General features: G+C 36.5%; 1 protein-coding gene across 4 annotated transcripts in view; it reads right to left on the bottom strand.

The window, feature by feature from the left end:
* The window catches only part of Hepacam2 (HEPACAM family member 2), a 38,877-nt gene extending 24,912 nt beyond the window's left edge, over window positions 1–13,965 (bottom strand). The window contains exons 1-3 of one of the 4 annotated variants that reach the window (XM_013158140.2): window positions 13,793–13,965; window positions 6,139–6,492; window positions 2,842–3,126 (exon numbers count right to left, since the gene is read on the bottom strand). In XM_013158140.2, the coding sequence (XP_013013594.1) occupies window positions 2,842–3,126; window positions 6,139–6,492; window positions 13,793–13,886 (733 nt within the window). In that variant the 5' untranslated portion in view covers window positions 13,887–13,965. The remainder of the gene's footprint in view (window positions 1–2,841; window positions 3,127–6,138; window positions 6,493–13,792) is intronic. The other 3 variants (XM_063242700.1, XM_063242699.1, XM_013158141.2) reach the window with 3 other exon arrangements.
* Between the last annotated feature and the right edge of the window lie 1,117 nt (window positions 13,966–15,082).

The raw sequence follows: 15,082 nt of genomic DNA, 5'->3' as shown, positions 1-15,082 counted from the left end.
TTTATTGAGTTCTTGCTATATGTCCCACACTAATTCCTTAGTGTACTCTCACTTAATCCTCTCTACTCCTTTTGAGATAGATATTAGCATGACCCTGGAGACTTCACAGATTAGGTGCTAAGGGAACTGATGCACAAGAAAAGGAAGTCACATTACACATACTAATAAAGGTAGGTTAGGGCTCATACCGAGACTGTCCAAGTGTATAACGTGCTCATAATCACCATGGTATCCACTGCACTCCCTAAAATGCATGATGTTTGCTATAGCATACAGTCAAAACCAAACATGGCCAGGCTTTCTTCAATTAACAATAATCCCTTGATACAATGCCATTTTCTGTTATCTCTTACTCATTAAACAACTGTTCTTTGGGATTAGCATTTAGTATGTGATATCTGGCTGTTTTATGTTTTGTTTTATACCTTGTTTACTTTTTATGTGAATATCAAACATTTAAACTAAATCATCAGAACACAATTATACGTTCACGAGTCCTATATTTGATTTAATTAGTGTGTTCACATTTTCTTTTCCATGTGTTTTAATTCATGTCAGGATAACTTTAGTGAAGAAAACATATACAAACAGATTTCACCAGATCTGAATTTTTCACTCCAATGCTAATTGTGTAGTATATACAGTCAGATTATATTTCCTTTGAGAATCTATACACAAGCTCATGCTTTAAGGCAGACAGACTACTTCTATGATGTTATCTTAATATAAGATTATACAAAATCATTGTAAGATATATAGCCAACAGTCCAGTTACAAAAATAATGCCACTGTTACAAGTCCACTTAAATATCACTTTCTGCAAGAAGTATTTTCCCCAGTACTTTTTCTAGAAATAATGAGCTAATAATGTTAAAGTGATAATAATTTATACAGTACTTACTATGAGCCAGTCCAGTCAATATCTGAAGCACTTTGCATAGAGTAATAGGTTTGCTTTTTGCAATAATTCTATGAAGTAAGATATCATTATCACCATTATTTAAATGAAGAAACAGGCATAGAGAGGTAAGGTGGCCAGCTCAGGTTTGAACTCCAGCCTTTGTGTCCCAGAGTTCCTATTCCTAGCTACTATGCAGCTTTGCATAGATCCCTATGGTATCCATGACATTGTATTTTATATATTTTAATGTAATATTCTCTCTCTTCTACTAAAACGTGGGCTCATGCCCAGTTTTGGATTCAGTGGTTCTGTTTTCTTAGCTTCATCTTGCTGGCGTGAACAAAACATCTATGTATATCTGTATTATTATTTTGCTCTAGTCTTCTTCCCAGTGGTTCCTTTCCTGCCCTATTGCTGGTGCTCTCTTTTAGCCTTCAGTGTTATCTGGTTGGGAAAGGCTGCATTTTTCATATACGCTGGTGAATTTTTTTCAAAGAGCTAATAACACAGTCCCTCGAAAGAACTCCGTATCAATGCTTTAATGAAGAAAGTAGAATATAAATGTATTGATGATAAAATGGCCTCCATATACCAAGTGCTTTTTTTGTGTCAGTCATTTGCTATTTTTGACTCCTTTAGCCATAGCAAAGTGGTGAGAGGTTTTAACTCTACCCACCTTATGGAAAAGGATCTGAGTGATTAAGAGATTTATTTAATTAAGGCTCTGCAGGCACTGACTACACTGGTTCACTTCTCACTTTAGTCTCTCTGCCCACTAAGCATGTGAGTGCAGTGCTTTAGAGCCTCTATAATGAACGTGTCGTTGGCGAGTGATTGGAGGTATGGAACAAGCTTAATTGCCTTTTTATAGTGTAGCCAATGGAAACCTCTGCCACCATACACAGAGATCACAGGTTTTCTTTGCCACAACTCACTTTTATTAAGCTCTCACTGCAGTCATGCTGTGAGCTACATAGTAACTGGTAACAAGACTTCCTAATGCCATAGGAATGCCATTGGTTCTCAACTGGAGAGTATTTTCCCCCTAAAAGGATATGTGGTAATGTCCAGAGACGTCTTGTTACAATTGGAGTGAGTAAAAGTCAGGGAAACTGCTACCCACCTCTATGGTGCAGTTCCCATAATAAATAGTTACTTAGCCCCAAATGTCACTAGTGTAGAGACCTGAGAAATCTGTGCTAAGCTGGTAATTTCTAATGAATGCAATGTTAAACATAAAAGAGGTGATGCTATGGAGTAGAAATGACAGGAAAAAAAACACAACACGGAGAGTGAAGGACCTAGCTTGGGCTGGTGCTGGTAATAAGACATAAACTGAAGAGTGATCAACTTAATTCTGTATACGAGTTACACCAAAAAATAGAACCAAATAAACAGATAGGAATACTAATAACAACAGAAAAAAAAACCAAAGAAAACTGAAATCTAGAAATACTCATAATGACCAGTTTCTGGGGACCTGAGCTTACTCTGGAATAATTTGGTTTTCTCTGATGATGATGCTCCCTGAATTTTTCTTCTAAAAATAGAACTGAGGAAACGTTCAGAGAGAATAGTCATGTACTGAGTGTATGACCAATGCATAACTCAGGAAAACTCTTTTTCCATGGTGCCAGTGACAGAGCTCATTTTTCTATCAGTTTGTCATCCATTCTTCTTCATGGGAGGAGATTTTTGCTTTCCACTGTATATGAGATTCTACACTGGACTGAACTGCACATTGTATTCTTGACTTTTGAGAAGGGTTGTGCTAACAGATTTTATGACAAGACAGTGCCTAGGAAATGTTATCATAACTAGTGCTGAATGACAATAATGATCAAGACATCTGATTTAGATATGCTCTGTGCCTACTCTATGAGACCTTTTCAGCAAGAATAGAAGGTCATTAGTATTTAAAAACAACTGAAACAACTTACAGAATATGGTTGGTGTAATAATGTCACTTTCCATTTCACTGACTGGGTTCTTCACGAGGCAACTGTAATTCCCAATGTCTTCCTTGGTCACCGGTGCGATGTGAAGGGTGTTGTTTTGGGGAGAAAAGGAATAGGTGGAAGTGGTACGAACAGGCTTCCCATTTTTTAGCCACTGGTAAACTAGCCGGGTACCCCCTGCCACCTGGCATGTCAGGGTCATATTTCCCACATATTCCACAGCCCCGGAGGAAGGATGATTCTGCACCACTGGCTTTGTGACAGGGTCTGCAATATCAAGCGACAGAAATAATTTTTGCATCTAAAGAATTATAATAGAACTCCATGAAGTCTTTCAAATATTAAATCCTGGAGAAATAATACTAGTATTATATACTTTGAAAATATAGACTACTCAGGCAATAACAGGAATAAAATATCATACAAAATACAAAATAATATCATATAAAATGTTATTCGTAGTCAGAATTAACAAATTCTGGAACTTTCTCTCCACAGATTGTCTATGAAACCCTCCACTTTTTAGACGATGTGTTTAGTGGTTCAGAACCTTAGCTTTTTTGTTTCCTGTTCATTGTGCTTTCTCCTTTACCATAAAGATGTATACTCATAGGCAAATTTTATACAATTATTCACCTTTTTTGACTTCTCCTAATGTACCCAGAGTAGCCAAACAGGGTCAGTATGAGAACCCAGTTTTCCATCTAACATTTTCAAAATATTCAGCTCAGGTAAGTTATACTATTATACTATTGAGAGAAAGTTTTAGAGATTCATGCATGGACAATTTTATGTAAAAAAATGATTATATATTTTAATTATTTTGCATTTATGTTGCAAGATTATGTATATTTTAACAAACCAAAGTCTTTCAACTCTGACTCATTAAGATAATCAGAGAAAATACTGTGTTAGAGGTATAAAAAGAACTATAATAGAAATTTTTGTTCGAAAGTCAAGTCATAAAAAGCTAGCTTTATACTGCATTACCGGTATGGCACACAGTAGAAACTTAATACTGTGTTTGTTAGATAAGTGAATTTTCAAGAATGACTAAATATTGCCTCTCTGAACTTTAACTGTGAAATTTATGAATAAGGGTGGAAATTACGTATGCATTGATAACCATTTCATCAATATCCATCAATCTTTGAGTTCTTGGTTCTTTATTTGTTTAAAAATAGTGACTATTTCAGAGAGACATAGAATTCAGTGCCCAAAGGGTCCACGTTCAGTTACTTTGAGTCTGGCAGTGTTTCTCTCTTGCACTTTGGGTAGAGGTATATTTAATAATTTCCTTCACAGAGAGAATAAGACAATACCTAATAGACTAATAATTGGATCCCTATTCAAAATTTCATATCAAGCTTTTAGTTGAGGCAGACGCATTCTCCTCAGGTGTATTTAACTTGAATCACACTCACATTTTCCTATAATGGAAAATGCATACCAGGACACACACTAACAGACTAAACTCTCCAGCTCAGAGGAGAAAGAAATAAATGAAAGGTAAGAAGAAACAAGCTTTGAAGCAGTTTGTAGGCCAGCTGAGTGGTTATGAAACCTCCAGCATTTTTCAGTGTGGGTGCAGTCAACCCTTTGGTTCAATCCTTTGTCTTTCATGGCAATGGCAAAGGATTTGGAATATCATTTGTTTACATTATTAACACTTAAGAGGCAAAATGAATGGTGTCCATTTATTATTTACAAAATAATTGTGCCTCAAGTGATCTCTGTGTGGAAACATGTGAGGTACAGGATAGATAAGTAACATATTAGGGATCTTGAGTGAGAAGGAGCGATCATTAGAATAGTTATTGGCTTGAGGTCATACATTTGCCTGGAGCAATATAACTCAGATGTGGAAGTTTCCCTTCTGAGAAGAATTTTTTCTCAGGCACTAAAAGCATCTGAAGGCTTTACTAAATTTTTGGTTTCACTTTGTCAAAAAGATCCAATTTCACTGCACAATAACACATAAGGGATGCTCTGTTAAAAGTATTGAAGGAGACAGGATGTCACACAGGAAACCCTCATCTGCTTCCACATCCTGGGTCCCTGCTGCCCTGCAGCACTGTCTCCACGGCTGCCACTTACTAACCTGCAGATGGCTACAGAGTATACTCGTGAGCAGCACGGTTTTAGGTGTTGAGGACAAAGTAACAAACAGTGCGAAGTCCAGACTCCCATGGACCTTGTATTTTACTTAGGGAAGAGAATCAATAGATAAATACAAATGTGCAGTATGCCCAGATGGTAATAAATGCTACAAAAAAAGAGAAAAACAGAATGGAAGCTAGTGACTTTGTGACTTTATGGTGTGAATGTTTGAGGAAGTGAGTTTATAGCTTATACATTGCAGTTAGAAGAGGCTTCACAGATAATGTAATATTTGGGCTGAAATTTTAAATTAAAAAAGAGAAATATCAGAAAGAAAATCCATCGCAGTAGATTAAACACTTGGTACAAAGGTCCTGAGATGTGAGTGTGTTTGTCAGGCTCAAGGAAGAGCAAGACTCATGGCCAGAAAAGAGCAAGGGACAGGGTAGAGGTAACAATGGGATGAGTTGGTGCTGTGTATTCAAATAGGTGCCAGGAGTAGTTTCAGCTGCAGGAGCAGAAGCAGAGAGACCAGATGGTCGGCTATTAGAATAGTCTAGGCCACAGCTGGTGGTATCCAGTGGGACAGTAACCTTCTCTGGTGAGAAGTGGTTCAATTTCTTCTACATTTTGAAGGTAATACCAACAGATTTTCCTGTGGCTTGGATGTGGGATGAAAGAAAAGGAGTCAGTGATGATTGCAAGATTTTGGCCTGAGCAACTGATAAAATTGAATTAATATTTACTACAATGAGAAATACTGTCAAATGAATAGGTCTAGAGAAAAAAATCAGAAGTTGGACTTTGGGTGCAGTGTATTTAAGGTATATCATTTACTCATCTTACTTAGAAAAATTAACATCTGAAAGTTAACTGACCTCATTCTTTAGAACACATTTCCGGAAACTTTTATTGCTGTTATGCATGATCATTGAACTAATTCTCATACAAATAGTGCTGGACACTGTACATATCCCTTCATGTACATGTCTTATTTAATTCTCAGAAAGCCTCATGAAATAGATAATACTGTTGTTAGTGTAATGAGATGTTGAGGCTTTGAGACTTAATTACTTCATCCAAAGTTACATGGCCAGAACCTAAAGCCCACCAACGTTAGAGTCCTGGGCCTCTGCTGACTCCACACTAGCTTGCCATATATAGTCAGAGTAGACTCACCATCGACAGTGACTTGTATCTTCTGACTCGAGGATAGCGTTCCATTTCCTTGAATGTTGACCTTCACAATGTAATTACCTTCATCATCAAACTGCAGTGGATTAATGAGCAGAGATGCATTGGGCGGCCTCAGGGTGAATTTATGCTGGTATTCCAAGTCAGGAACTACAGACTTGTTCACAGAGCCCAGTAAGTATTTGGGCATTGTGTGGGGTCTCTCAAACAGCCATATGATCTGGATGCCTGATGCCACAGTATGGAAGCCGTAGTGCACCGGGAGGTAAAGGGCTTGACCTCTGATGCCATGGACAGTGTGTGATGGCACTGTCACCTTCAGTCCCAAGCAAGAACCTGCTACAAAGGAAAGGAAAGCTGTGAAGATCCTGGGCCACATTTCACAATCCAAAGAGGCACTTGCTGTGAGAACGCGATCTGATGATAATCCTTTCTAGAGAAGAGAGACTTCTAAGTACTGACCATTCTAGTACCAGTTACAGGTAGAAGTAAATATTTGCCTGTGAAACCTGCATTTTAAAAACTCCACCCAAAGACTATGCCAACTGCATGACTTCCCTAAACGCAAGATGAAAAGGAAAAGCAGAAGTTGTTAACTTGACTGTTGAAGAATAATGGGAAGAGAAAGCAGAAAAGGATGATTAGTTCTAAAGTCCAGTGAAACCACTGAAACATTTGTAATTATGACTACATTAATGTCTGTATCAAACTCTATCCTCCTCAAACTATGTAATTTCAGATACAGGTGGGTTACTCCCTTCCCAAAGCAATTTCCCAAAGCTTCTGAAGTGGCTTAACATTCCATTTTTTGGAAGTCTTCCTTTTAACCAAAACTTTGCTAAATATAAATAACTCAAGAAGAGTGGTATTAAACTATTACCAACACAACAAGTCATTCTTGCCCAGAAGAAGAATGAGACATGCTTGAGGAGCAGTGAAGGAGAGTAGCAGGTGAACAGGCTGGAGAAGGAACTCAGCAAGCTTTGAGGTCAGTAAGGGGGCCAGGATAGGTGGGGCGAGACCACAGAAACAGGGGTAAGACTGGCAATTTTACTCTGAAGTGAAAAATGCGACTGGCGATTTCTTTTATGTTTATTAGACTCACTTCAGTTGCTATGACAAAGCTTTGAACTGTGGATAAGAGCAGGAACGGAGGAGAGACTACTTAGGAAACAACTGCAACAAAACAGACAGGAGATGATGCAGCATTGGGTGGACCAGGGTGGCAGTCAGCAATTTTATGTTATGACTTAGATGAACTAGAAGAATGGAGTCATAGCTAATAAATTCATCGTGGTGAGAAAACTGGTTTTTATGGGGAAGATCAGGGGGCAGGTTTGGGCTTGTTCATTTTGAGACATCCATAGAAAGCCAAGAAGAAGTGTTGCGTGTGTAAACTGGAGATAAATGTCGGAGAGTAGAGTGTTTGGGACTGAGTTAGAGGCCTGGACAGCCCCGGGCACAGAGCACTGTTTACTACACAGCCCTGCTGTGCAAGATAGTTTAGGCCCAAGAAGTCGCTGTTGTGTCTCATGTCTGCAGCTTTCTTTATAGTTTCTGGTACCTTGGATATAGACCTATTTTATACTAAACCATGATACACTGTTTAAGGTTATTTAGTATTTCTATGCATTTGTATTGAAAAGAGAGTCTTCCTCAGCTCAGACTACCATATTTCTGGAACTCTAAATGCAAGCAAAGCACTTAGAGCTCATTTCATTTTAAAAGAAGAAAATGGTCTCTCCATCATAGGAATGTTTGAAATTGTGGGGGCAAGAGGGAGAAATTTAAATGTGAAGTACTTTGAACAGGAAGAAAGAAAAAAGAGAGTGGAATGCACAGTAGAAACAGTGAGAGTAGACACTCTGGAGGAGTTTGCTGGAGAAGAAAGCAGACATATGGGGTGGGAGCTGGGCAGGCTTGTAAAAGTGAAACTAGTTTTTAGCTATTAGGGTAGAGCCACTAGAAAGGGAAATGTTGAAGAAGTGGAGAACAGACAGGACAGAAATTAGGCACAAAAGGAGAAATTTTACAATTTTAATTTTCTCACATGCAAAGTACTTGTTCTGTTGATTGCTTTCTCTTTTTATTGTTCTCAAAAAGAGGGACTCCTTAAGCTTCATTAGATCATAATATGGAAGATCATTGATACAAAGAAGGAAAAAGTCTCTTTGTCTTTCATGAAGTTATTTTTGGAGAAACTCAAACACACAGGACTGCTTCGAAGAAGAATCAAATCTGACCAACTGTAAATTTCTCTTTTTCTTTTTCTAGGCAGAGGTGGGAGCAAAGCTTTCCATTGTTTTGACCTGTGGTAGGCTATAAGTACACAGTGAGAGGTTGGGGGCTTTCAGGAAAGTTAGAGCTAACAATTCTGGAGAAGAAACACAGAAGAGAAGAGAAGGTTATAAAGAAAACAGATTCCTAGACATTGACCTGAAACCAACTAACAGGATGTAAATGCATGACTATAGGGAAACAGACTTTGTCATACAGCTTGTTTGGTCTCTGTGTGTACTTGTGGTTAACATAATTTTTTTCTGATAACAGACTATACTTGTACTTTCCTTTTAGTGATCTGTTCATATCCCAGGCATTACAAAGGTATGAATGTTTTGCTTCTGCATTCTGTTCTGGTAAGTTCAAGAATGTTAAATGTGGAGTTTTTGTCCTTCATATGAGTGATTACAAAAAGAGGGAACTATGTACTGGGAAATCCGTAGAAAAGATAAAGTGAATTTCAGAAGTAGTGGTTTTCACCGGGAAATGATAAGTAAGGAAGATGATAAAGTAAATCAGCGTCTTGAAACTAATAATGCCAAATGGGTGTGAGGGCATATGCTATAAGTACGAGCACTTTGGGAGGCTGAAGCAGGAGGATTCCAAGTTTGAGGTCAACCTGGGCAACTTTGTTACTTAGCAAGATCCTGTCCCCCCCCCAAAAAAAAAAAAAAAAACAAAATAAAACAAAAAAAAAAAGTGGGGAGGGGCTGGAGATGTAGGTCTGTTGGAAGGCTCTTTGTTCAATCCCCAGTACTGAAAAACAGACAACCAGTGACATCTAATTTGAATCAGAGGCTGAGTCTTGAAATCATAGATTTATAAAGACTTTGGGCATTTGGATGGGAGCAGAACAGGAAAAGATTTCTTCTAGCGTATGTGTCTTGTGCACAAAACAATCATTCACATGTTTTTCACTTAAATAGGAGACAAGAAGCTAGTGAAAAGTTCCTGGTAAACAATGAATAAAAACTAGTTTTTAAATATTCATCATTACTGATTCAAGATACATACTATTGTGTGCATTATTGTATTCTTTTTATTTGAGTGAAAATTAAAGTATTTATGAGAATCTCACAACTCAGTTTTAGTCTTGGATTCTCTGTCTCTACCTATTAGTTAGTATTAAACTTGTCACGTGTAAATTGCCCTGAAATAAGGGTATTTAGGAATCTATTCTGTAAACTTGTAGTGAAATTACAAGACTGGATATTTTGATAAAGGAAAAAATCCACTGAAGCATTAAGTCTCAGTAAAAGCCACACATTAGGAAAAAATAGTAATTAGTCTGTTTTGTAACCTTAGATAAGATACTTTATATCTCGGCCTGTTATCTAATTTGTGAAAAAAGATCAATATTAGTTGTAGTCTAGGCCTTTCTTTAATCTCTAAATGTTTATGTCATGACACCCTTAGGTGATTTTCTGAGGGTAGCAGCTAGGTAGAAGTTGAAGGGGTCAGAGAATTTTACAGTATTGCATCTCAGTTTCTAGTCTCCTTATTAAATTGTGTGCCCTGGATATTATGAATGACGTGCTGGGAACTCACAATGCTTTGAGAACACACTGGGAAAAGCTGCACGGCTGCTGACATAAAATGAGATAGTTACCTCCCACAGGGAGCAGTTTTGCCATTGACTTCCTGGTCCATTTAAGGCATGTCACAGATCAACCTAGAAACTACAGCTAGACTGAGATGTCAAAGTAGGTAGCCTAGATGCAATTTCAGCTCATCCGTTCTTGTCCTTTGGAGAACTTGTTATAGAAGGATTTGTGTTTTGTTTTGGGGTGTTGGGGAAAGCCTTGTATTGTTTTGCTTTTTAAAGGAAGAAACCCTTTTAGTCTACATTCTTTGTAGTGGCAGTTGAAGGTGATTGACTGGGATTTAAGTAACGTTCTGGAAATGGTTGGGAAGCACCTCACTACTGCAGGTTGACTACGGAATGGAAACGTTGCTGACTTTTCTTGATTCAGAATAGTTAGGTTTTAACTATGAAAAGACTAGTTAGGAGGTCTGTAAGTAAAGTTGTAAGGAGAAAATTTTATTTAATAAAATATTAAATATAATGCAAATATTGCATCCTGAAGGAAAAAGAGAGTACTTCAGTAGGAAATTACATTTTTTTTTTTATCGGTACCAGGGATCGAATTCATGACTGCACCCTTGCAAGGCAGGTGCTTATGCCGCTGAGCTAAATCCACAACCCCGGAAATTACACTTTATATGGCATTTATGATTGTTTAAAGTGATGGTGGGAATCTACTTCATTAAGACTGTACTATGTAATAATACCTTAAATAATATATTGATATTGACATCTCCGAATATATCCAGTGTTTCCATAGGAAATGATAAAAGTATTTCAGACATATATGCTTTCTTATCAAATGTGTGCATGACAGTGACAGCACAACTCCTAGAATGCCTACACCATTTTTATGAAATAAATAATAGAAACAAATTTTTAAAATGCAGTGCAGAACCAATTTTTCTTTAAAGACTATCTTACTTCGGGTACCTAAAAATCTATGCATTTTTTTCTGGGATGTTATGAACTTATTGACATGACATAATCCTTATGATAAAGTTTAGAATATAAGCAGACAGTCAGATGCTTTCCCTACATTTTCATAATAGTACTCCTGCCACTATGATTTCCACTATAGATGTGACAAATTCATGCTGGCAAACACATTAGTTTACTAATTTTAGGTAAATTGGCATTTTCAGAGATTTTCAAGTGCTCTTTTCTACTTTAGACAGTCAGACAAATGTGGGCCCTTGAAACATCAATATAGAAGAGAATGGTGGCTGGAGGTTTACTCTCTGAAGGCCAGGCTTCAAGAAAAAGAACTACTTACTCCTATACTTCTAGGGATGAAGAACAGCAACTGATACTCCACATATGTGTCGGTTACCTTGGTGGAGGACCAAAACCTCCCACTCCTTCCAGGAAAGTCTTTGTCCTTCTCATGTACGCTTTCTATGTGACTTGTTTCCCCATTTGATCCCCATTTAATCAGTATTACCTTAGGAACTACACTTGCTGTATAATTTTGGTGGATGATAGTTTTGTGTCACTTCATACCCATCCTATGATTTGCCATTGGATCAGTATTACCTAAATGACTATACTTGAAATATCACTGATTACAAGCCTTCCTCTCCTTGTGGTTTTGCTCAATAAACACCCTTCAGAAGCAGGGTTGGCAGACATCCCACTTTCTGGGCCCCTTCTCTCCCTTTCAGATAGAAGCTTTCTTTCCCACAGCAAATTTTTCCTACTCTTAAAAAAAAAGACCCAAAGAACTAAAACTGGTGATTTTAGAAATACATCTTCTATAAGAACAATTAAACTTCAGGAAAGTAAACACTATAAAATTAATGAAGTCTTAACTGCCCCTTAATACTCCAAATATTTTAAACAGATTAAAATTCGTTACACTTATTGATGCTTTCTGAGAAAAAAAAGGAAGACAGATTTTTGAATCTAAGGCAGTAGCACTAATCTAAAGAGAATGATAATTCCATTTATAATCAGGGATATAAAAATTATAGCACTCATTTCTCTTTTAGAGGCTCTTAAGATACATAATAACAGTATCTTAAAAAAGTATACAATATTAAAGAACATTTGATGATGTACTATTCCAGTAACAAAGGACTTTCTAGACCAGTTTCATTGTATTGAACATAATCATAAGGCTTCACAAAATGACCTCTGCTGTAGCTTAAAATAGTTGACATTTATTTCCTCATCACCATGCATGGCATTAGCGAGCATAAAACAAACACTGCTGATTGAAAATAAACCATTGCACCTTTGAAGAAAATAGAAATTATGAAGTTGTATTTTGAAAAGCTGAGCCATATATTTTAGGTTTCAAATTTTTAGGTATTTTTATAAAGGAGATAGCAACAAAATTCAATATCGCTAAAAGACAAGTTTCCATATTACTTAAATCTTTAAAAAAAATACCTGTCGTGAAAAGTAAGACAGTGCATAGAAAGACAGTTTTGAGATACAACAATGGTGTTAACTATGGATATGTGATTCCTCTGAAATATACTTTAATTTTATTTTAGTCAAATTTCTCAACTGTATTGTCTGTAAGTTTTTCTAAAGCTTATTTTGAAAAACAGCATATATAAAATGAGTTTTATTGTTTTAAAGTAAAAAATAGGGAGGACACTCACACAATATACTTTCAAAGTTAAAAAATATCACAGTATGGTGATAGTTAAATTTTTCAGAAATTTAAAAAAATGAAAATCTACCACAGGCTTAAATTTGATAACAAATGCTATAATAACAGAAACAACTACAGAACACAACTACAGGAAACTCAAACACTTTAAAAATTTATAGATTGCACATTTCATATGTGAGAGATATAATTGACAAAAACAAGTAAAAAAGTACACTTACCATGGTAATTGCAACAAACTACATTAGTGAAGGTAAAGCTTCACATAAATGAGAAAGCCTAAAACTGAAATTGCTTACATAGTTTAATTTGTTCTTTAATTTAAAGAATAAATCCTTTTTTGAATTCTCATCTGTTGAATGTAAACAAAACAAAGAACTAACTTGACTTTTAAAAATCTATAAATAGAAAGAATGAAAAAGAGAATATCTGGTGAATATAATGTTGGTGGATATAAACAGTGGGAATGTTAAAGGAGGATTTCTTTAAACTCTAAGGAGAAAGAGGAGGATGAGAACAAAAATTAAGCTACAAAAAATTAGTAGGACTAGATGATGGGCAAAGGAAAGCCAAAGACATTAGAGAAATAATCCTTTCTAACATAGTTACCTCCTTTGTCGATTTAAGACCTTTTCCCATGTTTTACAGTGTAATAGGTAATTTAAAATAAAGCAGAATCAACCCTTTACAACAATAGCTTTTAAACTGTATCTTTAATTAAATATATTTAATTAAAAGAAAACCACTCCTATAGATTGTTAAGTCTCATTCTAAGCATTAACAATTCCATGGTCTAATTAAATTTGCCAAAATAAATGCATTAAAGCTATTGAACCTATATATAAACACTGTTTAAAAATTCATTCTATTTTTCTAATGCCTTAACTTTCTTAATGACTGCTGGTGACAATAATTGTTGTCCTAAGAAAATGGTAGCCATCTACCTATTGAACCCAATTTCTCCTAAATATTATTGATTTGTTGCTGGAACATTGTGTTAATGTTAAAAGATACTCACCTGCTCTTCAATTTTCTGAGAAAAATCTACACCCTAAGGCAAATATTTACCTTATGCCCACAACTAAAAACAAAACAAAACAAAACTTAACTAAAATTCAAACACCCGAAGTGTAATTTCTTCAAGGCCTTACCTAGGAGGAGGAGGAAGAAAAGGAGGAGGCTTATTTTGCACTGGAAGATCCCAGCAGTGCTGCTGTGGGGCTCCATGAGAGCATCCTGCCCCATGCACACAGTGCCCTGTTCTCAGTGGTAACTCGTTTCGTGGACCAGCATCTGCTGGTTTATTTGCTAGGGAAATTAGCTGTGAGGTAACAGACCCTATCCTGCCTCTTGCTCCTGTGATTTGAATACAGAATGATGTGTATACAAAGGACACAGGGAGTGGGGACACCTGTTATGTGCTTTGTGAGAGTACAGGCTTACGACTTACAGTATGGTTTCTTAGGGATTATCAGTAACTGTCAGTGTGTTTTATAAATTATTCTTTGTTATTATTAATCACAAGAGGAAAAATATCCTTTTGGATGACTTTTGGATGAAAAATAGCATGCTTTCATAATAAACAAAAATAAAAATTCCTCTCATGCAAAACTATGCTGTTGTTGTGAAACTTAAGACATTTTTATGAAAATTGAAATAGTTCATGTATCTACTAAGCAGTTATTAATCTTCATGATGTCACCAATCAACATGTAAAGATCACACCAAAGATACCAAAAAGAACACCAGAGTATCTTTAAAATGCATTTTTTCTATGTAGTATTTTTTATTACAAACAACTGCTATGGTTTTTCTTACTCTTATAGATACATCTGACTTAGAAGCAGATCCCAGGTGTGTTTCCAAGTGAGGCCGAAGCTCGCATCATGCTTAATGATAACAAAAAAGCCTGGGCCAACAGATAATACCTGAGGCCAAATTTCATTGCTGAAAGTAAGAGGAAGCAAACCAGTCATCCAAAAAAGATCTTGCCTGTGGCCTCCTGGTACAGTGTTCTTGCCTGGCTATTCTCATAGCAACAGGTAGAACACTTCTTAATCTACTAAGTTATAAGTTAACTTCCACTTGCAAGAAGGCTCCCACCACATTAAATCAAAGGTATATTACCAAACCCATATCGAATCAAGTACAATTCCTTGCATAAGGCAGACAGAGAGGGCTCGCAGAAGTTCTGTGATAAGAGGGGAAAGAAAAGCATTGCTCCAGTGTAATTAAAAGTTAAAAGGAATGATAGCTATTTTGGAATCCAACTTGTTTAGAAAGGCTTCCACAGGCAAACAAAGTGGCTACTGAGAAATCTGAGTCCTTTTCGGAGGTCATTTTATGATCCCTCCATGCTTCAGAAACATGGCAAGTGCTCCCTCAACTGCAGGTAATAACTGTACCATGATTTTCCTTCTGTAGCTCTAGATCTTGTACAT

Source organism: Cavia porcellus, unplaced genomic scaffold (genome assembly GCF_034190915.1).
Source record: "Cavia porcellus strain 051 isolate PalLab524CR breed Dunkin Hartley unplaced genomic scaffold, mCavPor4.1 scaffold_2, whole genome shotgun sequence".
NCBI classification, from domain to species: Eukaryota; Metazoa; Chordata; class Mammalia; order Rodentia; family Caviidae; genus Cavia; species Cavia porcellus.
This window is presented reverse-complemented; position numbering and strand designations above follow the sequence as displayed.